This window comes from Eucyclogobius newberryi, unplaced genomic scaffold, assembly GCF_026437365.1.
Source record: "Eucyclogobius newberryi isolate DKJ021-1_F unplaced genomic scaffold, fEucNew1.0.hap1 SCAF_5, whole genome shotgun sequence".
NCBI classification, from domain to species: Eukaryota; Metazoa; Chordata; class Actinopteri; order Gobiiformes; family Gobiidae; genus Eucyclogobius; species Eucyclogobius newberryi.
In genome coordinates this window covers 4,599,014-4,624,519 of record NW_027316167.1, presented here as the reverse complement: position 1 = coordinate 4,624,519, position 25,506 = coordinate 4,599,014, and the positions used below count along the sequence as shown (strand labels likewise).

General features: G+C 45.2%; 1 protein-coding gene across 1 annotated transcript in view; it reads right to left on the bottom strand.

Moving 5' to 3' along the window:
• kcnq1.1 (potassium voltage-gated channel, KQT-like subfamily, member 1.1) overlaps window positions 1–25,506 on the bottom strand; it is a 162,839-nt gene that overhangs the window by 11,991 nt on the left and 125,342 nt on the right. Inside the window, 1 exon segment of the mRNA XM_072465616.1 lies at window positions 9,906–10,038. Coding sequence (XP_072321717.1) covers window positions 9,906–10,038 — 133 coding nt within the window.

The following is a 25,506-nucleotide window of genomic DNA, read 5'->3' as shown; positions in this document are numbered from 1 at the left end:
GCACGTTAGCAGCACTTCACGTTAGCCACATTAGCCACGTTAGCTCCAAGAAGCACAGTTTTCTCATGTTGTTTTTACACCAGGACAAATGCTGCTTTGTTCAGGCACTAAATACATCGTTTTTGCATTCAATTGCGACTTTATTGTGTTCCATGATAAATGATTAAAACATAAAACAAATGTCCTCGTGTGCGCGTCATTTTTCTAAATTACATCATGTAAAAAGATCCCAATCGTCACAAATAACGAAGAGAAATGAAGTCTTTCTGTTCCAGACTTTATCCTCATTGTCGCACCAAACTGGCAGAAGAATGAACCATCCAAAAATATATACTTCTGTACTGTTAGTTTCTGATCAATTCCCATTTGCTGATATTATGATACCAATAATCATCTGTGTGACGCTTTATGTCCTAAACTGGAGCCAAACCACATATAAACTGCAGTATGTGAGAGAAAATGTCTCTAAATTCATCTTATTATTGCTGTTGTTGTGTGTTGTTTGGGTAAATTGCAGAGGATTGGGGTAATAACCAGGATGCTTTGAGCCAGAGCGCGTATTCCTCGACCCGACAGCGGGAGGTCTCGGGCGGTGAAGACGTGAAGCCTGTCAGAGGAGGCATTACTGGCAGCGCCTCTGATGATCGCTGAGCCCGAAGCGTTTCGTTTCGTTTTTCAAAATTGTTTAAGTGCCACAGCGTTCTGAGCCAGCGGCACACGGATCTGCAGAGAGTCCAGTTGCCACGGACACTGAGGCGTGACAGTGGACATGAGGAACCAGGAACCGCCGCTTCTTTGAAGAGTGTACGACAGGCGCTTCAATAAAACGTGTTTCTTTACTCGCGGCGCTAAACGTCACGTGTTATAAAAAGCAAAATACCAATGCTATGATGTCACAAACGCAGCTAAAAAACAGAATAACGCTCTATATTATACCAAACTGCTGTCGTGTTGTAACCACTTTTGTTCTGTGTCATTTGCGCAGGTTTGAGTAACGTTACCGCAACTTACGCCACGTTTCTCTTATTAGCTCAAAACACTTGCTTCCACCGCTCATGAAAACCCAGCGGTAATCCACAAATGGCCAGTCAAGCCCCCTCAAAACCCTAAAAAAACTATAAAAATACAGTATCTTCTGGATTATAAGTCGCACCTTTTTTCATAGTTTTGGCGACTTATACTCCAGAGCGACTTATATGTGATATTATTCGTTATTTTCACCCTGACAACCACAAGAGGGCGCTCTAGGCTCTAAGCGACGCAGAAGAAGAATCTGCACTTCCTCTTACTCTGGAGTTTGTGGAGTTGTTTAGAAGTGACACAGAGGAAGAAGAATTCAATGGATTTAGTGATTTGGGGTAAAACTGATGCTTTGCTAAACTTGTTAGCATGTTCTTTATGCTATAGTTATCTGAATAACTGTTCATATGTTACGTTAACATACCAGACACTTACCACAGTTCTGTCTGTGCCTCATGTAGCTGAAGGTGTTAGCGTTAGCATACGTCATGTAGCTGAAGGTGTTAGCATTAGCATACGTCATGTAGCTGAAGGTGTTAGCGTTAGCATACGTCATGTAGCTGAAGGTGTTAGCGTTAGCATACGTCATGTAGCTGAAGGTGTTAGCGTTAGCATACGTCATGTAGCTGAAGGTGTTAGCGTTAGCATACATCATGTAGCTGAAGGTGTTAGCGTTAGCATACGTCATGTAGCTGAAGGTGTTAGCGTTAGCATAAGTACACCTGTTCACCATGTTCTCTCATCTGTTATTATTTTAAACTGCATTTACAGATGAAATGTCTGTTCTTGGTCTTGGATTTTATCAAATACATTTCCCCAAACATTGCGACTTATACTCCAGTGCGACTTATATATATTTTTTTCTTCTCTATTGTGCATTTTTTGGCTGGTGCGACTTATACACCAGTGCAACTCATAGTCTGGAAAATACGGTAAATAAATGTAAGCCTGCAGACTGGTCGACTGCTGATGACAAATGCCTGTGAATTTCTGTGTCACGTCCGGACAGCTGCTGCACGGGACAAATTAAGGATTGATTACATGTACTTTGGCTTAAGCTAGCTCGCGGCTAACAGAGCAGACTGGATTTACACGGGGGTCGTTCAGCGGCGGTCGTTTTACACTGAGCTCCAATGAGGAAACACGCCCTTCATGTGACAGAGCTTTATTTAATATTTATTGTTTAGCTATTTCTTTTTACATGTATTTCATCTTATATAAGAATAGGAAATACACAATAAATAAATAGATAAAAGAACATATTCATGAATAACTGTTTGCCAGATCTTGCTCTTCTCTACATTTTAACATTTTATTTTGTAGTATTTGTATTAGATATGTGAAAATAAAGCGTTCAACGACACACTTCATCTTCACCACATCTTCTTAATAACAGGCTACATTATCATAACACTGACAACTGATTAGCTTCAGTTTAACGCGACTGCGGCGTGTTTTCTAAGCGGTTTGCGCCCGTTGTCGTCCCCTCGCGGCGTACGGCGGCCTCACACGATCACACGGAGCTCCCGCACGCTTCAGACGGCGAGCGGCTTTGAGTCTCCGCCCTCATAAATAAAACAGCCGTGACGTGCCGCGAGGGCATGTTAGCTCACTGTTAGCGCGGCGCATGCTACCTCTGCCTCGCGTCATTACCTCCGTGTGCGTACGGGGGTCCCGAGGGGGCTCCTGTCGCCCTGCGTCGCTCTAAAACTGCCATTTTCCCACTGTTACTTCAGACTCATTTCTCCCGCGCTCCAGCACTCAGGCTCTTCTGCTCGAGTTACTCTTTTTGAGCGGCGTTATGAGGATGTTTCCACGTCAGGGACATACGCGGCGCAGTTTCGCCTTCGATTCGTGCATTTGTCTGATGTGGGGTCTTCATGAGAATCGACACCTAGATTCACAACGATACTGAAACTAGTATCAAAGCCCAATACTTCTTTGAACCAATGGGATTAACAGGACAAAGATCTTTCCCGAAGGCTTTTACAATGGCCTCGATCTATATCTGGACTATCAGAAGATGAAAGAATCGCGTCTCAAGCCTTTTTCCGACGACACAGACAGATGTTTGCCGTATCCACCATGTTTGGTTCTCACAAGACTGTTTTTCTTCTTTACCTTAATTATATTCTGTTATTATTAATGTGCAGCAGGAGACGCAGAGGAGATGCAGAAGCTCATTTTAACGCTGCTTCTCCTGTTACACTTTTTGCACTTTCACAAAGCGCCACGCCCACATTGTCATCAGCGTACGGTCGCCAACACTGATCTTACGGCTTTGTTCTGCAGTCACTTCACCGGTCCCCCCACACGTATGTAAAACAGCACATTTAAACAAGCATCTGGGCCCAAAAGAGACATTATATTACTATCGCATCAATGTAACTTTATGTAACTTTCCTGGTGTTTGACCTTTACTACGGTGGTTATGTTTATGTTCCAGGCTACTGTCTTCAGTACAATATGCATCGAAAACTACACACACACAGCACCTTATGACACCACCCACCACTGAACACAGCCGAGGAGTTGTCATTTCGCTCCATCCTTAAAGCTGCACCGTGTGACGCCAACGTGAAATACAAATGTTACCGCTTTGTCTGGAATTACAGGTGTATTTATTCCCCAAAACATTGTAAAACGCACAGAAAAGCTCAATGCCGTTCTGTGGAAGAGCAGTGACCTCACCGAGGGGGAAAACAGGGCGCGGACCCTCCACCAGAAAAGTTACATAGTGCACCTTTAATCATCAATGAGCTACTGCACCGTGTCACGCTTCAGGACACATGACGCAAACTTGACTTTTTTGTCCATTTAACCACGTCATAGCATTGCTTTTTCACCCAACATATGCCTGTAATTAGTTTCATTTACATTTACACCTGGTTTCAATTTCCCATCATTTCTCTTTCTGTTTTTAAGTCATTGCTAGACTCGTTCTGTCGTTCCAAATCACGATCGTTACAGCCGCGTGCTTGCATCAACACGTTGTGGAGGGCTACCTTTTGTTTAATTCCTCATGGTAATTAAGTCTGCTGCCAATAGATGGCGTTCTAACACAACTCCTGATAAGGGATTCCCAGATAAAAAAGTAGATACATGAGATGATGCCAAAGCAGAAGTTCCAAAGAGCATGTTTAAAGAGACAATGGCAATAAAACTGAACTTAATATGTGTCCTTTAAGTCATGTTTTCATATCTGGCTGTTTTGTATCCACTGAATGCTCGAGGCGTCGGCGCTCTGCAGGGCGGGGCAGTGGAGCATGTACAGGACTCTGGAGCAGATGTGAGGGTCAGACAGTGGTGGTGACCTCAGCAGGTGGCAGAAGATCTGAAGAACCGCGCTCCATCTGGGGGCCGCGCTCCATCCGGGGGCCGCGCATCACCGTCAAACTGTCCACGTCAAAACACTCACGGTCCCGCGGCGTGCGAGCACAGCCAGGCCACCGGGGGCACTGTCTGCACACCTGCCACTGGGAGTGTGAGTGTGGACGGATCCGAAGAACATTGTCCTTTAAAAGTCCTTGTATTATTTAAGATGATTGAATCACTTTTACTGTGATATTTAGAGATGTTTAACTTAAGCTAGAGGTGGTGAAGTGTTCAAAATGTGATCATTATCATAATAATTGCAATAAGTTTTTTTTTTTTCTTTGCACATTTTGGAATTAAAGTTTATTGTCTATAATTACATTTAGAGTAATCTTCCAAACAAGCGTATCAAGTCATATTTCTGCCTGGTAGTTGAATCTGCAAGCTTTTTGCTGTGAGGCGAGCTAGCCACCGTGCCACCAGTGCCACCTGTGCCACCGTGCCACCAGTGCCACCGTGCCACCGTCTCACCCCACCGTGCCACCAGTGTCACCAGTGCCACCGTCTCACCCCACTGTGCCACCAGTGCCACCGTCTCACCCCACTGTGCCACCAGTGCCACCGTGCCACCGTGCCACCAGTGCCACCGTCTCACCCCACTGTGCCACCAGTGCCACCGTGCCACCAGTGCCACCAGTGCCACGTCTCACCCCACTGTGCCACCAGTGCCACCGTGCCACCAGTGCCACCGTCTCACCCCACTGTGCCACCGTGCCACCAGTGCCACCGTCTCACCCCACTGTGCCACCAGTGCCACCAGTGCCACGTCTCACCCCACTGTGCCACCAGTGCCACCGTGCCACCAGTGCCACCGTCTCACCCCACTGTGCCACCGTGCCACCAGTGCCACCGTCTCACCCCACTGTGCCACCAGTGCCACCGTCTCACCCCACTGTGCCACCGTGCCACTGTGCCACTGTGCCGCCCTTAAGCTTAAAAGAAGACATGGCAGAGCAGTGTAAACCATAGACGGGATGCCACTTGCTTGTCCTCACAGAAATGTTCTTGCTTTGGGGAATGTTCCGCATTAAACTCATTAATCTCCATCCATTTTCTAGTCCAAGCAGGGACTCCCAGACTTCCCACTCCCCAGACACTTCCTCCAACTCCTCCGTTCCCAGGCCAGCGTGTCCTGGATCTTCCACGGGGCCTTATTTATCTCCATGGAAACCAACATGTCGCACTACTAGACCAACTTACAGGTCACATCTGTGGAGAGTCAACACTTACAGAATGTGTGTTTTTAATGTATTCTTTGGCAATATGAACGACTATATGCTCCGAGAACCAGGAAGTGCATTGTTAGCATGCTAGTTGTAGTTAGCTCTGGCCTGTGAGTGGTGGAAAGTGCATTATTTAGGTGAGTAACACGTTTGAACAACTTTAAATAGTTGAAAATGTGTTTCACATTTTAAGACAATAACAATCCGACACACTTTAAAGGTGTCTCTGGACGGTCATTACGCTGACTCACAGTCGCTCAATGTGACGGTCATTACGCTGACTCACAGTCGCTTAATAAGATAAGATAAGATATTCCTTTATTGTCCCACATGTAAACACTCTCTCTTCTTTCTCACACTTATTGTGCTTTATCTCCTATATTTTGTAAATATAGTTAGTATATTTTTTCTATTTTACTGTACGATAGGGACACGCGCTGGAATAGTTTTTTAATTCAACTGTTTTTGACTTTTTTCGGCTGGATTTGAGCGTTTTTCGTTGCGTTCGTTGTGTTGTTGTGACGTGAGCTAGCTCCGAGCGAGCCCACCAGCCCCCCCCCCGCGCCCTCCGGCCGCGCTAAAGTACGGCGTGTCGTCGGTACACGTTTATATACACGTTTATGTACACGTTTATGTACACGTTTATATGAAAGAGGAACTTCACGAACGATCGGGACACGCACTGGAATCGCTTTAAATTAACTTGTTTTGACTTTATTCGGCTGGATTCTGAGTCCCCCTGCTCCGGCCCCGCCCCCCGGCTCCGGCCCCGCCCCCCGGCTCCGGCCCCGCCCCCCGGCCCCGCCCCCCGGCTCCGGCCCCGCCCCCCGGCCCCGCCCCCCGGCTCCGGCCCCGCCCCCCGGCCGGCGCCGTACCGCGTTTCCACAAAGGAGGAACTCATGAAACTGCGGAGAACAGTCGTCTCACCCGGAGATCGTCACGTTATCCCGTCGCAATACTGACCTAACCTAATACTGATGTGCAATTCTGTCATATGTGCAATTACTGTTGGAATTCATGTGCAATCTATGTGCTGTCGTGACACATATGTGCAATTACTGTCGTGATCACATGCAATGGTATTTATGTATTTATTTGTCTATGGGAGTTTTATTTATTCATAGGAGATCTTCTACTGAAAGTGTTTTTCAGACTTCCTATAAGTGATCTGTTCTTCTGTATCTACCTCTGTATCTACCTGCGTTGCACCAATGAAATTTCCCCATGTGGGACAATAAAGGAATATCTTATCTTATCTTATGGGGAAATTTCATTGATACAACGCAGTAGATACAGAGGCAGATACAGAAGAAAAGAACAGATCACTTATAGGAAGTCTGAAAAACACTTTCAGTAGAAGATCTCCTATGAATAAATAAAACTCCCATAGACAAATAAATAAATAAATACATAAATACCATGTCATGTGATCACGACAGTAATTGCACATGAATATGTGTCACGACAGCATATGGATTGCACATGAATTCCAACAGTAATTGCACATATAACAGTAATTGCACATGGTTAGGTCAGTATTGAGAGTGTTCAGTACTAACAGTGTTTGTTATAAAGTCTGACAACAGCAGGAAGGAAAGACCTGCAAAACCTTTCCTTCACACATCGAGGGTGGATCAGTCTGTCACTGAAGCTGCTCTCCAGAGCGGACAGAGTGTCCTGCAGGGGACAGAGTGTCCTGCAGGGGACAGAGTGTCCTGCAGGGGACAGAGTGTCCTGCAGGGGGCGACACTCATGGTCCAGCATTAATGTGAATCTAGCCAGGACCCTCCTGTCCCCCACCTCCTGCACCGAGTCCAGAGCACAGCCCAGGACGGAGCTGGACTTCTTGATGACTCATGACAATGTGACGGTCATTACGCTGACTCACAGTCGCTCAATGGGACGGTCATTACGCTGACTCACAGTCGCTCAATGGGACGGTCATTACGCTGACTCACAGTCGCTCAATGGGACGGTCATTACGCTGACTCACAGTCGTATCAATGGGACGGTCATTACGCTGACTCACAGTCACTCAATGGGACGGTCATTACGCTGACTCACAGTCGCTCAATGGGACGGTCATTACGCTGACTCACAGTCGTATCAATGGGACGGTCATTACGCTGACTCACAGTCGCTCAATGGGACGGTCATTACGCTGACTCACAGTCGCTCAATGGGACGGTCATTACGCTGACTCACAGTCGCTCAATGGGACGGTCATTACGCTGACTCACAGTCGCTCAATGGGACGGTCATTACGCTGACTCACAGTCGTATCAATGGGACGGTCATTACGCTGACTCACAGTCACTCAATGGGACGGTCATTACGCTGACTCACAGTCGCTCAATGGGACGGTCATTACGCTGACTCACAGTCGTATCAATGGGACGGTCATTAAGCTGACTCACAGTCGCTCAATGGGACGGTCATTACGCTGACTCACAGTCGCTCAATGGGACGGTCATTACGCTGACTCACAGTCGCTCAATGGGACGGTCATTACGCTGACTCACAGTCGCTCAATGGGACGGTCATTACGCTGACTCACAGTCGCTCAATGGGACGGTCATTACGCTGACTCACAGTCGCTCAATGGGACGGTCATTACGCTGACTCACAGTCGTATCAATGGGACGGTCATTACGCTGACTCACAGTCGTATCAATGGGACGGTCATTACGCTGACTCACAGTCGTATCAATGGGACGGTCATTACGCTGACTCACAGTCACTCAATGGGACGGTCATTACGCTGACTCACAGTCGTATCAATGGGACGGTCATTAAGCTGACTCACAGTCGCTCAATGGGACGGTCATTACGCTGACTCACAGTCGCTCAATGGGACGGTCATTACGCTGACTCACAGTCGTATCAATGGGACGGTCATTACGCTGACTCACAGTCGCTCAATGGGATGGTCATTACGCTGACTCACAGTCGCTCAATGGGACGTTATTACGCTGACTCACAGTCACTCAATGGGACGGTCATTACGCTGACTCACAGTCGTATCAATGGGACGGTCATTATGCTGACTCACAGTCGGATCAATGGGACGGTCATTACGCTGACTCACAGTCGTATCAATGGGACGGTCATTACGCTGACTCACAGTCGCTCAATGGGACGGTCATTACGCTGACTCACAGTCGTATCAATGGGACGGTCATTATGCTGACTCACAGTCGGATCAATGGGACGGTCATTACGCTGACTCACAGTCGTATCAATGGGACGGTCATTAAGCTGACTCACAGTCACTCAATGGGACGTCATTACGCTGACTCACAGTCGCTCAATGGGACGGTCATTACGCTGACTCACAGTCGCTCAATGGGACGGTCATTACGCTGACTCACAGTCGTATCAATGGGACGGTCATTAAGCTGACTCACAGTCGCTCAATGGGACGTCATTACGCTGACTCACAGTCGCTCAATGGGACGGTCCTTACGCTGACTCACAGTCGCTCAATGGGACGGTCATTACGCTGACTCACAGTCGTATCAATGTGACGGTCATTACGCTGACTCACAGTCGCTCAATGGGACGGTCATTACGCTGACTCACAGTCGTATCAATGGGACGGTCATTAAGCTGACTCACAGTCGCTCAATGGGACGTCATTACGCTGACTCACAGTCGCTCAATGGGACGGTCATTACGCTGACTCACAGTCGCTCAATGGGACGGTCATTACGCTGACTCACAGTCGTATCAATGGGACGGTCATTAAGCTGACTCACAGTCGTATCAATGGGACGGTCATTACGCTGACTCACAGTCGCTCAATGGGACGGTCCTTACGCTGACTCACAGTCGCTCAATGGGACGGTCATTACGCTGACTCACAGTCGTATCAATGTGATGGTCATTACGCTGACTCACAGTCGCTCAATGGGACGGTCATTACGCTGACTCACAGTCGTATCAATGGGACGGTCATTAAGCTGACTCACAGTCGCTCAATGGGACGTCATTACGCTGACTCACAGTCGCTCAATGGGACGGTCATTACGCTGACTCACAGTCGCTCAATGGGACGGTCATTACGCTGACTCACAGTCGTATCAATGGGACGGTCATTAAGCTGACTCACAGTCGCTCAATGGGACGGTCCTTACGCTGACTCACAGTCGCTCAATGGGACGGTCATTACGCTGACTCACAGTCGTATCAATGTGACGGTCATTACGCTGACTCACAGTCGCTCAATGGGACGGTCATTACGCTGACTCACAGTCGCTCAATGGGACTGTCATTATGCTGACTCACAGTGAGACGCTGGACACAGGGCTCAGGTTGATGTCCTTCTCTGGCTCCATCTCCAGATCATCGGCAAAACTGCAGTGTCTGCGCAGGGGCGTGTCCGGGGGCGGGACCTCCAGGAGTCCAGGGTTCTTCCCCACTGGACACAAACCCACACAAAAATACCACATGGATAATTGTGCTTTGTCCATCAGCTTACGTACGTGTGATTCTCAAACTGTGGTCCCGGTGCTCTTTGTCTCTACATATGCACCAAGTCTAGATGTGTTCTTGTCAGACGTCTTGATGTGTTCTTGTGAGACGTCTTGATGTGTTCTTGTGAGACGTCTTGATGTGTTCTTGTGAGATGTCTTGATGTGTTCTTGTGAGACGTCTTGATGTGTTCTTGTGAGACGTCTTGATGTGTTCTTGTGAGATGTCTTGATGTGTTCTTGTGAGACGTCTTGATGTGTTCTTGTGAGACGTCTTGATGTGTTCTTGTGAGATGTCTTGATGTGTTCTTGTGAGACGTCTTGATGTGTTCTTGTGAGAGGTCTTAAAGTGTTCTTGTGAGACGTCTTGATGTGTTCTTGTGAGACATCTTGATGCGTTCTTGTGAGAGGTCTTAAAGTGTTCTTGTGAGACGTCTTGATGTGTTCTTGTGAGAAGTCTTGATGTGTTCTTGTGAGAGGTCTTAAAGTGTTCTTGTGAGACGTCTTGATGTGTTCTTGTGAGAAGTCTTGATGTGTTCTTGTGAGAGGTCTTAAAGTGTTCTTGTGAGACGTCTTGATGTGTTCTTGTGAGAAGTCTTGATGTGTTCTTGTGAGAGGTCTTAAAGTGTTCTTGTGAGACGTCTTGATGTGTTCTTGTGAGATGTCTTGATGTGTTCTTGTGAGAGGTCTTGATGTGCTCTTGTGAGAGGTCTTAAAGTGTTCTTGTGAGACGTCTTGATGTGTTCTTGTGAGACATCTTGATGTGTTCTTGTGAGAGGTCTTAAAGTGTTCTTGTGAGACGTCTTGATGTGTTCTTGTGAGAAGTCTTGATGTGTTCTTGTGAGAGGTCTTAAAGTGTTCTTGTGAGACGTCTTGATGTGTTCTTGTGAGATGTCTTGATGTGTTCTTGTGAGAGGTCTTGATGTGCTCTTGTGAGAGGTCTTGATGTGTTCTTGTGAGACGTCTTGATGTGTTCTTGTGAGACGTCTTGATGTGTTCTTGTGAGAGGTCTTGATGTGTTCTTGTGAGAGGTCTTGATGTGTTCTTGTGAGACGTCTTGATGTGTTCTTGCGAGATGTCTTGATGTGTTCTTGTGAGAGGTCTTGATGTGTTCTTATGAGGCGTCTTGATGTGTTCTTGTGAGATGTCTGCGTCATAAGGTCACGTGGCTCAGGCGCAGAGTGCCACCTCCGTCGACCGGCCGCTGCCCACTCGCTTGCCCATCGCCCACTGAACCTTTACGTGCATTTCCCCACACGCACTCTCAGCTCCTTCACCTCCTTCACCTCCTTCACCTCCCTCACCTCATTCACCTCCTTCACCTCCTTCACCTCCCTCAGCTCCCTCACCTCCCTCACCTCCTTCACCTCCTTCACCTCCCTCATCCCCCTCACCTCCTTCACCTCCCTCACCTCCTTCACCTCCCTCACCTCCTTCACCTCCCTCACCTCCCTCACCTCCTTCACCTCCCTCACCTCCCTCACCTCCCTCACCTCCTTCACCTCCCTCACCTCCTTCACCTCCTTCACCTCCTTCACCTCCTTCACCTCCCTCACCTCATTCACCTCCTTCACCTCCTTCACCTCCCTCAGCTCCCTCACCTCCCTCACCTCCTTCACCTCCCTCATCCCCCTCACCTCCTTCACCTCCCTCACCTCCTTCACCTCCCTCACCTCCTTCACCTCCCTCACCTCCCTCACCTCCTTCACCTCCCTCACCTCCCTCACCTCCCTCACCTCCTTCACCTCCCTCAGCTCCTTCACCTCCTTCACCTCCTTCACATCCCTCACCTCCTTCACCTCCCTCACCTCCCTCACCTCATTCACCTCCCTCACCTCCTTCACCTCCCTCACCTCCCTCACCTCCTTCACCTCCCTCACCTCATTCACCTCCTTCACCTCCTTCACCTCCTTCACATCCGTCACCTCCTTCACCTCCCTCACCTCCCTCACCTCCTTCACCTCCCTCACCTCCTTCACCTCCCTCACCTCCCTCACCTCCCTCACCTCCCTCACCTCCCTCATATCCTTCACCTCCCTCACCTCCTTCACCTCCCTCACCTCCTTCACCTCCCTCACCTCCTTCACCTCCCTCACCTCCCTCACCTCCTTCACCTCCCTCACCTCCCTCACCTCCTTCACCTCCCTCAGCTCCTTCACCTCCTTCACATCCCTCACCTCCTTCACCTCCCTCACCTCCCTCACCTCATTCACCTCCCTCACCTCCTTCACCTCCCTCACCTCCCTCACCTCCTTCACCTCCCTCACCTCATTCACCTCCTTCACCTCCTTCACCTCCTTCACATTCCTCACCTCCTTCACCTCCCTCACCTCCCTCACCTCCTTCACATCCCTCACCTCCTTCACCTCCCTCACCTCCCTCACCTCCTTCACCTCCCTCACCTCCTTCACCTCTCACCTCCCTCACCTCCTTCACCTCCCTCACCTCCTTCACCTCCCTCACTTCACCTCCCTCACCTCCTTCACCTCCCTCACCTCCCTCACCTCCTTCACCTCCCTCACCTCCCTCACCTCCTTCACCTCCCTCACCTCCTTCACCTCCCTCACCTCCTTCACCTCCCTCACCTCCCTAACCTCCTTCACCTCCCTCACCTCCCTCACCTCCCTCACCTCCTTCACCTCCCTCACCTCCTTCACCTCCCTAACCTCCTTCACCTCCCTCACCTCCCTCACCTCCCTCACCTCCTTCACCTCCCACCATGAACACTATATTCTGCTGTACACTTGTTGGTCGTGCTGCAGATGAAGTGTTGTTGTTCATTTGTCGTTACAGTTTGTCTCGCTCGTACTTTCTTGTACTTGTCTTTTTACGCAACTTTTCACCACATCTAGGGCCAAAACTAAAGCCGTCTCCTGTCACTAGCTCCTTCTCATACTTATTACTCATAGTACTGTGTTATGCAGTATTAATAGTAGTATTAGTAGTATGCATATGTCTAGTGTGTAATATGCATGTGTGTAGTGTGTAGTATGCATGTGTATAGTGTGTAGTACGTGTGTATAGTGTGTAGTATGCGTGTGTGTAGTGTGTAGTATAGTGTGTAGTATGCGGTACGTGTGTATAGTGTGTAGTATGCGTGTGTGTAGTGTGTAGTATAGTGTGTAGTATGCAGTGCGTGTGTATAGTGTGTAGTATGTGTGTGCATAGTGTGTAGTATGCAGTACGTGTGTATAGTGTGTGGTATGCGTGTGTGTAGCGTGTAGTACGTGTGTATAGTGTGTAGTATGCAGTACGTGTGTATAATGTGTAGTATGCGTGTGTATAGTGTGTAGTATGCATGTGTATAGTGTGTAGTATGCAGTACGTGTGTATAGTGTGTAGTATGCAGTGCGTGTGTATAGTGTGTAGTATGCAGTACGTGTGTATAGTGAGTAGTATGCATGTGTATAGTGTGTAGTATGCAGTGTGTGTGTATAGTGTGTAGTATGCAGTATGTGTGTATAGTGTGTAGTATGCGTGTGTATAGTGTGTAGTATGCGTGTGTATAGTGTGTAGTATGCATGTGTATAGTGTGTAGTATGCAGTACGTGTGTATAGTGTGTAGTATGCAGTGCGTGTGTATAGTGTGTAGTATGCATGTGTATACTGTGTAGTATGCAGTACGTTTGTATAGTGTGTAGTATGCAGTGTGTGTGTATAGTGTGTAGTATGCAGTGCGTGTGTATAGTGTGTAGTATGCGTGTGTATAGTGTGTAGTATGCAGTGCGTGTGTATAGTGTGTAGTATGCAGTGCGTGTGTATAGTGTGTAGTATGCATGTGTATAGTGTGTAGTATGCAGTACGTGTGTATAGTGTGTAGTATGCAGTGTGTGTGTATAGTGTGTAGTATGCAGTGCGTGTGTATAGTGTGTAGTATGCGTGTGTATAGTGTGTAGTATGCAGTGCGTGTGTATAGTGTGTAGTATGCAGTGCGTGTGTATAGTGTGTAGAATGCAGTACGTGTGTATAGTGTGTAGTATGCGTGTGTGTAGTGTGTAGTTTGCATGTGTATAGTGTGTAGTATGCAGTGCGTGTGTATAGTGTGTAGTATGCGTGTGTGTAGTGTGTAGTTTGCATGTGTATAGTGTGTAGTATGCAGTACGTGTGTATAGTGTGTAGTATGCGTGTGTATAGTGTGTAGTATGCGTGTGTATAGTGTGTAGTATGCAGTACGTGTGTATAGTGTGTAGTATGCGTGTGTATAGTGTGTAGTATGCGTGTGTATAGTGTGTAGTATGCATGTGTATAGTGTGTAGTATGCAGTACGTGTGTATAGTGTGTAGTATGCTGTGCGTGTGTATAGTGTGTAGTATGCATGTGTATAGTGTGTAGTATGCAGTACGTGTGTATAGTGTGTAGTATGCAGTACGTGTGTATAGTGTGTAGTATACGTGTGTATAGTGTGTAGTATGCAGTACGTGTGTATAGTGTGTAGTATGCGTGTGTATAGTGTGTAGTATGCAGTGCGTGTGTATAGTGTGTAGTATGCAGTGCGTGTGTATAGTGTGTAGTATGCAGTGCGTGTGTATAGTGTGTAGTATGCGTGTGTATAGTGTGTAGTATGCAGTGCGTGTGTATAGTGTGTAGTATGCAGTGCGTGTGTATAGTGTGTAGTATGCAGCGCATGTGTATAGTGTGTAGTATGCAGTGCGTGTGTATAGTGTGTAGTATGCAGTGCGTGTGTATAGTGTGTAGTATGCAGTGCGTGTGTATAGTGTGTAGTATGCAGTACGTGTTTATAGTGTGTAGTATGCATGTGTATAGTGTGTTGTATGCAGTGCGTGTGTTTAGTGTGTAGTATGCGTGTGTATAGTGTGTAGTATGCAGTACGTGTGTATAGTGTGTAGTATGCATGTGTATAGTGTGTAGTATGCAGTGCGTGTGTATAGTGTGTAGTATGCAGTACGTGTGTATAGTGTGTAGTATGCAGTACGTGTGTATAGTGTGTAGTATGCAGTACGTGTGTATAGTGTGTAGTATGCGTGTGTATAGTGTGTAGTATGCAGTGCGTGTGTATAGTGTGTAGTATCCAGTGCGTGTGTATAATGTGTAGTATGCGTGTGTATAGTGTGTAGTATGCGTGTGTATAGTGTGTAGTATGCAGTACGTGTGTATAGTGTGTAGTATGCATGTGTATAGTGTGTAGTATGCAGTACGTGTGTATAGTGTGTAGTATGCAGTGCGTGTGTATAGTGTGTAGTATGCGTGTGTATAGTGTGTAGTATGCAGTGCGTGTGTATAGTGTGTAGTATGCAGTGCGTGTGTATAGTGTGTAGTATGCAGTGCGTGTGTATAGTGTGTAGTATGCGTGTGTATAGTGTGTAGTATGCAGTGCGTGTGTATAGTGTGTAGTATGCGTGTGTATAGTGTGTAGTATGCAGTGCGTGTGTATAGTGTGTAGTATGCATGTGTATAGTGTGTAGTATGCAGTACGTGTGTATAGTGTGTAGTATGCAGTGCGTGTGTATAATGTGTAGTATGCGTGTGTATAGTGTGTAGTATGCAGTGCGTTTGTATAGTGTGTAGTATGCAGTGCGTGTGTATAGTGTGTATTATGCATGTGTATAGTGTGTAGTATGCAGTGCGTGTGTATAGTGTGTAGTATGCAGTACGTGTGTATAGTGTGTAGTATGTAGTGCATGTGTATAGTGTGTAGTATGCAGTGCGTGTGTATAGTGTGTAGTATGCGTGTGTATAGTGTGTAGTATGCAGTGCGTGTGTATAGTGTGTAGTATGTGTAGTATGCGTGTGTATAGTGTGTAGTATGCAGTACGTGTGTATACTGTGTAGTATGCAGTGCGTTTGTATAGTGTGTAGTATGCAGTGCGTGTGTATAGTGTGTAGTATGCGTGTGTGTAGTGTGTAGTTTGCATGTGTATAGTGTGTAGTATGCAGTACGTGTGTATAGTGTGTAGTATGCGTGTGTATAGTGTGTAGTATGCGTGTGTATAGTGTGTAGTATGCAGTACGTGTGTATAGTGTGTAGTATGCGTGTGTATAGTGTGTAGTATGCAGTGCGTGTGTATAGTGTGTAGTATGCAGTGCGTGTGTATAGTGTGTAGTATGCAGTGCGTGTGTATAGTGTGTAGTATGCAGTGCGTGTGTATAGTGTGTAGTATGCAGTGCGTGTGTATAGTGTGTAGTATGCAGTGCGTGTGTATAGTGTGTAGTATGCATTAGTGTGTATAGTGTGTAGTATGCATGTGTATAGTGTGTTGTATGCAGTGCGTGTGTATAGTGTGTAGTATGCGTGTGTATAGTGTGTAGTATGCAGTACGTGTGTATAGTGTGTAGTATGCATGTGTATAGTGTGTAGTATGCAGTGCGTGTGTATAGTGTGTAGTATGCAGTACGTGTGTATTGTGTGTAGTATGCAGTACGTGTGTATAGTGTGTAGTATGCAGTACGTGTGTATAGTGTGTAGTATGCGTGTGTATAGTGTGTAGTATGCAGTGCGTTTGTATAGTGTGTAGTATCCAGTGCGTGTGTATAATGTGTAGTATGCGTGTGTATAGTGTGTAGTATGCGTGTGTATAGTGTGTAGTATGCAGTACGTGTGTATAGTGTGTAGTATGCGTGTGTATAGTGTGTAGTATGCAGTGCGTGTGTATAGTGTGTAGTATGCAGTGCGTGTGTATAGTGTGTAGTATGCAGTGCGTGTGTATAGTGTGTAGTATGCGTGTGTATAGTGTGTAGTATGCAGTGCGTGTGTATAGTGTGTAGTATGCGTGTGTATAGTGTGTAGTATGCAGTACGTGTGTATAGTGTGTAGTATGCAGTGCGTGTGTATAATGTGTAGTATGCGTGTGTATAGTGTGTAGTATGCAGTGCGTGTGTATAGTGTGTATTATGCATGTGTATAGTGTGTAGTATGCAGTGCGTGTGTATAGTGTGTAGTATGCAGTACGTGTGTATAGTGTGTAGTATGTAGTGCATGTGTATAGTGTGTAGTATGCAGTGCGTGTGTATAGTGTGTAGTATGCGTGTGTATAGTGTGTAGTATGCAGTGCGTGTGTATAGTGTGTAGTATGCAGTGCGTGTGTATAATGTGTAGTATGCGTGTGTATAGTGTGTAGTATGCAGTACGTGTGTATACTGTGTAGTATGCAGTGCGTTTGTATAGTGTGTAGTATGCAGTGCGTGTGTATAGTGTGTAGTATGCGTGTGTGTAGTGTGTAGTTTGCATGTGTATAGTGTGTAGTATGCAGTACGTGTGTATAGTGTGTAGTTTGCGTGTGTATAGTGTGTAGTATGCGTGTGTATAGTGTGTAGTATGCAGTACGTGTGTATAGTGTGTAGTATGCGTGTGTATAGTGTGTAGTATGCGTGTGTATAGTGTGTAGTATGCATGTGTATAGTGTGTAGTATGCAGTACGTGTGTATAGTGTGTAGTATGCAGTGCGTGTGTATATTGTGTAGTATGCATGTGTATAGTGTGTAGTATGCAGTACGTGTGTATAGTGTGTAGTATGCGTGTGTATAGTGTGTAGTATGCGTGTGTTTAGTGTGTAGTATGCAGTGCGTGTGTATAGTGTGTAGTATGCGTGTGTATAGTGTGTAGTATGCAGTACGTGTGTATAGTGTGTAGTATGCGTGTGTATAGTGTGTAGTATGCAGTGCGTGTGTATAGTGTGTAGTATGCAGTACGTGTGTATAGTGTGTAGTATGCAGTGCGTGTGTATAGTGTGTAGTATGCAGTTCGTGTGTATAGTGTGTAGTATGCAGCGCATGTGTATAGTGTGTAGTATGCAGTGCGTGTGTATAGTGTGTAGTATGCGTGTGTATAGTGTGTAGTATGCAGTGCGTGTGTATAGTGTGTAGTATGCAGTGCGTGTGTATAGTGTGTAGTATGCAGTGCGTGTGTATAGTGTGTAGTATGCAGCGCGTGTGTATAGTGTGTAGTATGCAGTGCGTGTGTATAGTGTGTAGTATGCAGTGCGTGTGTATAGTGTGTAGTATGCAGTACGTGTGTATAGTGTGTAGTATGCATGTGTATAGTGTGTTGTATGCAGTGCGTGTGTATAGTGTGTAGTATGCGTGTGTATAGTGTGTAGTATGCAGTGCGTGTGTATAGTGTGTAGTATGCAGTGCGTGTGTATAGTGTGTAGTATGCAGTGCGTGTGTATAGTGTGTAGTATGCAGTGCGTGTGTATAGTGTGTAGTATGCAGTACGTGTGTATAGTGTGTAGTATGCGTGTGTATAGTGTGTAGTATGCAGTGCGTGTGTATAGTGTGTAGTATGCAGTGCGTGTGTATAATGTGTAGTATGCGTGTGTATAGTGTGTAGTATGCAGTACGTGTGTATACTGTGTAGTATGCAGTGCGTTTGTATAGTGTGTAGTATGCAGTGCGTGTGTATAGTGTGTAGTATGCGTGTGTGTAGTGTGTAGTTTGCATGTGTATAGTGTGTAGTATGCAGTACGTGTGTATAGTGTGTAGTATGCGTGTGTATAGTGTGTAGTATGCAGTACCTGTGTATAGTGTGTAGTATGCGTGTGTATAGTGTGTAGTATGCGTGTGTATAGTGTGTAGTATGCATGTGTATAGTGTGTAGTATGCAGTACGTGTGTATAGTGTGTAGTATGCAGTGCGTGTGTATAGTGTGTAGTATGCAGTACGTGTGTATAGTGTGTAGTATGCAGTACGTGTGTATAGTGTGTAGTATGCGTGTGTATAGTGTGTAGTATGCAGTGCGTGTGTATAGTGTGTAGTATGCGTGTGTATAGTGTGTAGTATGCAGTACGTGTGTATAGTGTGTAGTATGCGTGTGTATAGTGTGTAGTATGCAGTGCGTGTGTATAGTGTGTAGTATGCAGTACGTGTGTATAGTGTGTAGTATGCAGTGCGTGTGTATAGTGTGTAGTATGCGTGTGTATAGTGTGTAGTATGCAGCGCATGTGTATAGTGTGTAGTATGCAGTGCGTGTGTATAGTGTGTAGTATGCGTGTGTATAGTGTGTAGTATGCAGTGCGTGTGTATAGTGTGTAGTATGCAGTGCGTGTGTATAGTGTGTAGTATGCAGCGCATGTGTATAGTGTGTAGTATGCAGTGCGTGTGTATAGTGTGTAGTATGCATGTGTATAGTGTGTAGTATGCAGTACGTGTGTATAGTGTGTAGTATGCATGTGTATAGTGTGTTGTATGCAGTGCGTGTGTATAGTGTGTAGTATGCGTGTGTATAGTGTGTAGTATGCAGTACGTGTGTATAGTGTGTAGTATGCGTGTGTATAGTGTGTAGTATGCAGTGCGTGTGTATAGTGTGTAGTATGCAGTACGTGTGTATAGTGTGTAGTATGCAGTACGTGTGTATAGTGTGTAGTATGCAGTACGTGTGTATAGTGTGTAGTATGCGTGTGTATAGTGTGTAGTATGCAGTGCGTGTGTATAATGTGTAGTATGCGTGTGTATAGTGTGTAGTATGCGTGTGTATAGTGTGTAGTATGCAGTGCGTGTGTATAGTGTGTAGTATGCGTGTGTATAGTGTGTAGTATGCAGTACGTGTGTATAGTGTGTAGTATGCGTGTGTATAGTGTGTAGTATGCAGTGCGTGTGTATAGTGTGTAGTATGCAGTGCGTGTGTATAGTGTGTAGTATGCGTGTGTATAGTGTGTAGTATGCAGTACGTGTGTATAGTGTGTAGTATGCAGTGCGTGTGTATAATGTGTAGTATGCGTGTGTATAGTGTGTAGAATGCAGTACGTGTGTATAGTGTGTAGTATGCAGTACGTGTGTATAGTGTGTAGTATGCAGTGCGTGTGTATAGTGTGTAGTATGCGTGTGTATAGTTTGTAGTATTCAGTGCGTGTGTATAGTGTGTAGTATGCAGTGCGTGTGTATAGTGTGTATTATGCATGTGTATAGTGTGTAGTATGCAGTGCGTGTGTATAGTGTGTAGTTTGCAGTACGTGTGTATAGTGTGTAGTATGTAGTGCATGTGTATAGTGTGTAGTATATAGTGCGTGTGTATAGTGTGTAGTATGCGTGTGTATAGTGTGTAGTATGCAGTGCGTGTGTATAGTGTGTAGTATGCAGTGCGTGTGTATAATGTGTAGTATGCGTGTGTATAGTGTGTAGTATGCAGTACGTGTGTATACTGTGTAGTATGCAGTGCGTTTGTATAGTGTGTAGTATGCAGTGCGTGTGTATAGTGTGTAGAATGCAGTGCGTGTGTATAATGTGTAGTATGCGTGTGTATAGTGTGTAGTATGCAGTACGTGTGTATAGTGTGTAGTATGCAGTGCGTGTGTATAATGTGTAGTATGCGTGTGTATAGTGTGTAGTATGCAGTACGTGTGTATAGTGTGTAGTATGCAGTGCGTGTGTATAGTGTGTAGTATGCATGTGTATAGTGTGTAGTATGCAGTACGTGTGTATAGTGTTTAGTATGCAGTGCGTGTGTATAGTGTGTAGTATGCGTGTGTATAGTGTGTAGTATGCAGTGCGTGTGTATAGTGTGTAGTATGCAGTACGTGTGTATAGTGTGTAGTATGCAGTGCGTGTGTATAGTGTGTAGTATGCAGTACGTGTGTATAGTGTGTAGTATGCAGTGCGTGTGTATAGTGTGTAGTATGCGTGTGTATAGTGTGTAGTATGCAGTGCGTGTGTATAGTGTGTAGTATGCAGTGCGTGTGTATAGTGTGTAGTATGCAGTACGTGTGTATAGTGTGTAGTATGCATGTGTATAGTGTGTTGTATGCAGTGCGTGTGTATAGTGTGTAGTATGCGTGTGTATAGTGTGTAGTATGCAGTGCGTGTGTATAGTGTGTAGTATGCAGTGCGTGTGTATAGTGTGTAGTATGCAGTGCGTGTGTATAGTGTGTAGTATGCAGTGCGTGTGTATAGTGTGTAGTATGCAGTACGTGTGTATAGTGTGTAGTATGCGTGTGTATAGTGTGTAGTATGCAGTGCGTGTGTATAGTGTGTAGTATGCAGTGCGTGTGTATAATGTGTAGTATGCGTGTGTATAGTGTGTAGTATGCAGTACGTGTGTATACTGTGTAGTATGCAGTGCGTTTGTATAGTGTGTAGTATGCAGTGCGTGTGTATAGTGTGTAGTATGCGTGTGTGTAGTGTGTAGTTTGCATGTGTATAGTGTGTAGTATGCAGTACGTGTGTATAGTGTGTAGTATGCGTGTGTATAGTGTGTAGTATGCAGTACCTGTGTATAGTGTGTAGTATGCGTGTGTATAGTGTGTAGTATGCGTGTGTATAGTGTGTAGTATGCATGTGTATAGTGTGTAGTATGCAGTACGTGTGTATAGTGTGTAGTATGCAGTGCGTGTGTATAGTGTGTAGTATGCAGTACGTGTGTATAGTGTGTAGTATGCAGTACGTGTGTATAGTGTGTAGTATGCGTGTGTATAGTGTGTAGTATGCAGTGCGTGTGTATAGTGTGTAGTATGCGTGTGTATAGTGTGTAGTATGCAGTACGTGTGTATAGTGTGTAGTATGCGTGTGTATAGTGTGTAGTATGCAGTGCGTGTGTATAGTGTGTAGTATGCAGTACGTGTGTATAGTGTGTAGTATGCAGTGCGTGTGTATAGTGTGTAGTATGCGTGTGTATAGTGTGTAGTATGCAGCGCATGTGTATAGTGTGTAGTATGCAGTGCGTGTGTATAGTGTGTAGTATGCGTGTGTATAGTGTGTAGTATGCAGTGCGTGTGTATAGTGTGTAGTATGCAGTGCGTGTGTATAGTGTGTAGTATGCAGCGCATGTGTATAGTGTGTAGTATGCAGTGCGTGTGTATAGTGTGTAGTATGCATGTGTATAGTGTGTAGTATGCAGTACGTGTGTATAGTGTGTAGTATGCATGTGTATAGTGTGTTGTATGCAGTGCGTGTGTATAGTGTGTAGTATGCGTGTGTATAGTGTGTAGTATGCAGTACGTGTGTATAGTGTGTAGTATGCGTGTGTATAGTGTGTAGTATGCAGTGCGTGTGTATAGTGTGTAGTATGCAGTACGTGTGTATAGTGTGTAGTATGCAGTACGTGTGTATAGTGTGTAGTATGCAGTACGTGTGTATAGTGTGTAGTATGCGTGTGTATAGTGTGTAGTATGCAGTGCGTGTGTATAATGTGTAGTATGCGTGTGTATAGTGTGTAGTATGCGTGTGTATAGTGTGTAGTATGCAGTGCGTGTGTATAGTGTGTAGTATGCGTGTGTATAGTGTGTAGTATGCAGTACGTGTGTATAGTGTGTAGTATGCGTGTGTATAGTGTGTAGTATGCAGTGCGTGTGTATAGTGTGTAGTATGCAGTGCGTGTGTATAGTGTGTAGTATGCGTGTGTATAGTGTGTAGTATGCAGTACGTGTGTATAGTGTGTAGTATGCAGTGCGTGTGTATAATGTGTAGTATGCGTGTGTATAGTGTGTAGAATGCAGTACGTGTGTATAGTGTGTAGTATGCAGTACGTGTGTATAGTGTGTAGTATGCAGTGCGTGTGTATAGTGTGTAGTATGCGTGTGTATAGTTTGTAGTATTCAGTGCGTGTGTATAGTGTGTAGTATGCAGTGCGTGTGTATAGTGTGTATTATGCATGTGTATAGTGTGTAGTATGCAGTGCGTGTGTATAGTGTGTAGTTTGCAGTACGTGTGTATAGTGTGTAGTATGTAGTGCATGTGTATAGTGTGTAGTATATAGTGCGTGTGTATAGTGTGTAGTATGCGTGTGTATAGTGTGTAGTATGCAGTGCGTGTGTATAGTGTGTAGTATGCAGTGCGTGTGTATAATGTGTAGTATGCGTGTGTATAGTGTGTAGTATGCAGTACGTGTGTATACTGTGTAGTATGCAGTGCGTTTGTATAGTGTGTAGTATGCAGTGCGTGTGTATAGTGTGTAGAATGCAGTGCGTGTGTATAATGTGTAGTATGCGTGTGTATAGTGTGTAGTATGCAGTACGTGTGTATAGTGTGTAGTATGCAGTGCGTGTGTATAATGTGTAGTATGCGTGTGTATAGTGTGTAGTATGCAGTACGTGTGTATAGTGTGTAGTATGCAGTGCGTGTGTATAGTGTGTAGTATGCATGTGTATAGTGTGTAGTATGCAGTACGTGTGTATAGTGTTTAGTATGCAGTGCGTGTGTATAGTGTGTAGTATGCGTGTGTATAGTGTGTAGTATGCAGTGCGTGTGTATAGTGTGTAGTATGCAGTACGTGTGTATAGTGTGTAGTATGCAGTGCGTGTGTATAGTGTGTAGTATGCAGTACGTGTGTATAGTGTGTAGTATGCAGTGCGTGTGTATAGTGTGTAGTATGCGTGTGTATAGTGTGTAGTATGCAGTGCGTGTGTATAGTGTGTAGTATGCAGTGCGTGTGTATAGTGTGTAGTATGCAGTGCGTGTGTATAGTGTGTAGTATGCAGTGCGTGTGTATAGTGTGTAGTATGCAGTGCGTGTGTATAGTGTGTAGTATGCAGTGCGTGTGTATAGTGTGTAGTATGCAGTGCTTGTGTTTAGTGTGTAGTATGCAGTGCGTGTGTATAGTGTGTAGTATGCAGTGCGTGTGTATAGTGTGTAGTATGCAGTGCGTGTGTATAGTGTGTAGTATGCAGTGCGTGTGTATAGTGTGTAGTATGCAGTACGTGTGTATAGTGTGTAGTATGCATGTGTATAGTGTGTTGTATGCAGTGCGTGTGTATAGTGTGTAGTATGCGTGTGTATAGTGTGTAGTATGCAGTACGTGTGTATAGTGTGTAGTATGCATGTGTATAGTATGCAGTGCGTGTGTATAGTGTGTAGTATGCAGTACGTGTGTATAGTGTGTAGTATGCGTGTGTATAGTGTGTAGTATGCAGTGCGTGTGTATAGTGTGTAGTATGCAGTGCGTGTGTATAATGTGTAGTATGCGTGTGTATAGTGTGTAGTATGCGTGTGTATAGTGTGTAGTATGCATGTGTATAGTATGCAGTGCGTGTGTATAGTGTGTAGTATGCAGTACGTGTGTATAGTGTGTAGTATGCAGTACGTGTGTATAGTGTGTAGTATGCAGTACGTGTGTATAGTGTGTAGTATGCGTGTGTATAGTGTGTAGTATGCAGTGCGTGTGTATAGTGTGTAGTATGCAGTGCGTGTGTATAATGTGTAGTATGCGTGTGTATAGTGTGTAGTATGCAGTGCGTGTGTAGAGTGTGTTCTATGCAGTGCGTGTGTATAGTGTGTAGTATGCGTGTGTATAGTGTGTAGTATGCAGTACGTGTGTATAGTGTGTAGTATGCGTGTGTATAGTGTGTAGTATGCAGTGCGTGTGTATAGTGTGTAGTATGCAGTGCGTGTGTATAGTGTGTAGTATGCGTGTGTATAGTGTGTAGTATGCAGTACGTGTGTATAGTGTGTAGTATGCAGTGCGTGTGTATAATGTGTAGTATGCGTGTGTATAGTGTGTAGAATGCAGTACGTGTGTATAGTGTGTAGTATGCAGTACGTGTGTATAGTGTGTAGAATGCAGTGCGTGTGTATAGTGTGTAGTATGCATGTGTATAGTGTGTAGTATGCAGTACGTGTGTATAGTGTGTAGTATGCAGTGCGTGTGTATAGTGTGTAGTATGCATGTGTATAGTGTGTAGTATGCAGTACGTGTGTATAGTGTGTAGTATGCAGTGCGTGTGTATAGTGTGTAGTATGCAGTACGTGTGTATAGTGTGTAGTATGCAGCGCATGTGTATAGTGTGTAGTATGCAGTGCGTGTGTATAGTGTGTAGTATGCGTGTGTATAGTGTGTAGTATGCAGTGCGTGTGTATAGTGTGTAGTATGCAGTGCGTGTGTATAGTGTGTAGTATGCAGCGCGTGTGTATAGTGTGTAGTATGCAGTGCGTGTGTATAGTGTGTAGTATGCAGCGCGTGTGTATAGTGTGTAGTATGCAGTGCGTGTGTATAGTGTGTAGTATGCAGTACGTGTGTATAGTGTGTAGTATGCATGTGTATAGTGTGTTGTATGCAGTGCGTGTGTATAGTGTGTAGTATGCGTGTGTATAGTGTGTAGTATGCAGTGCGTGTGTATAGTGTGTAGTATGCAGTGCGTGTGTATAGTGTGTAGTATGCAGTGCGTGTGTATAGTGTGTAGTATGCAGTGCGTGTGTATAGTGTGTAGTATGCAGTGCGTGTGTATAGTGTGTAGTATGCAGTACGTGTGTATAGTGTGTAGTATGCGTGTGTATAGTGTGTAGTATGCAGTGCGTGTGTATAGTGTGTAGTATGCAGTGCGTGTGTATAATGTGTACTATGCGTGTGTATAGTGTGTAGTATGCAGTACGTGTGTATACTGTGTAGTATGCAGTGCGTTTGTATAGTGTGTAGTATGCAGTGCGTGTGTATAGTGTGTAGTATGCGTGTGTGTAGTGTGTAGTTTGTATGTGTATAGTGTGTAGTATGCAGTACGTGTGTATAGTGTGTAGTATGCGTGTGTATAGTGTGTAGT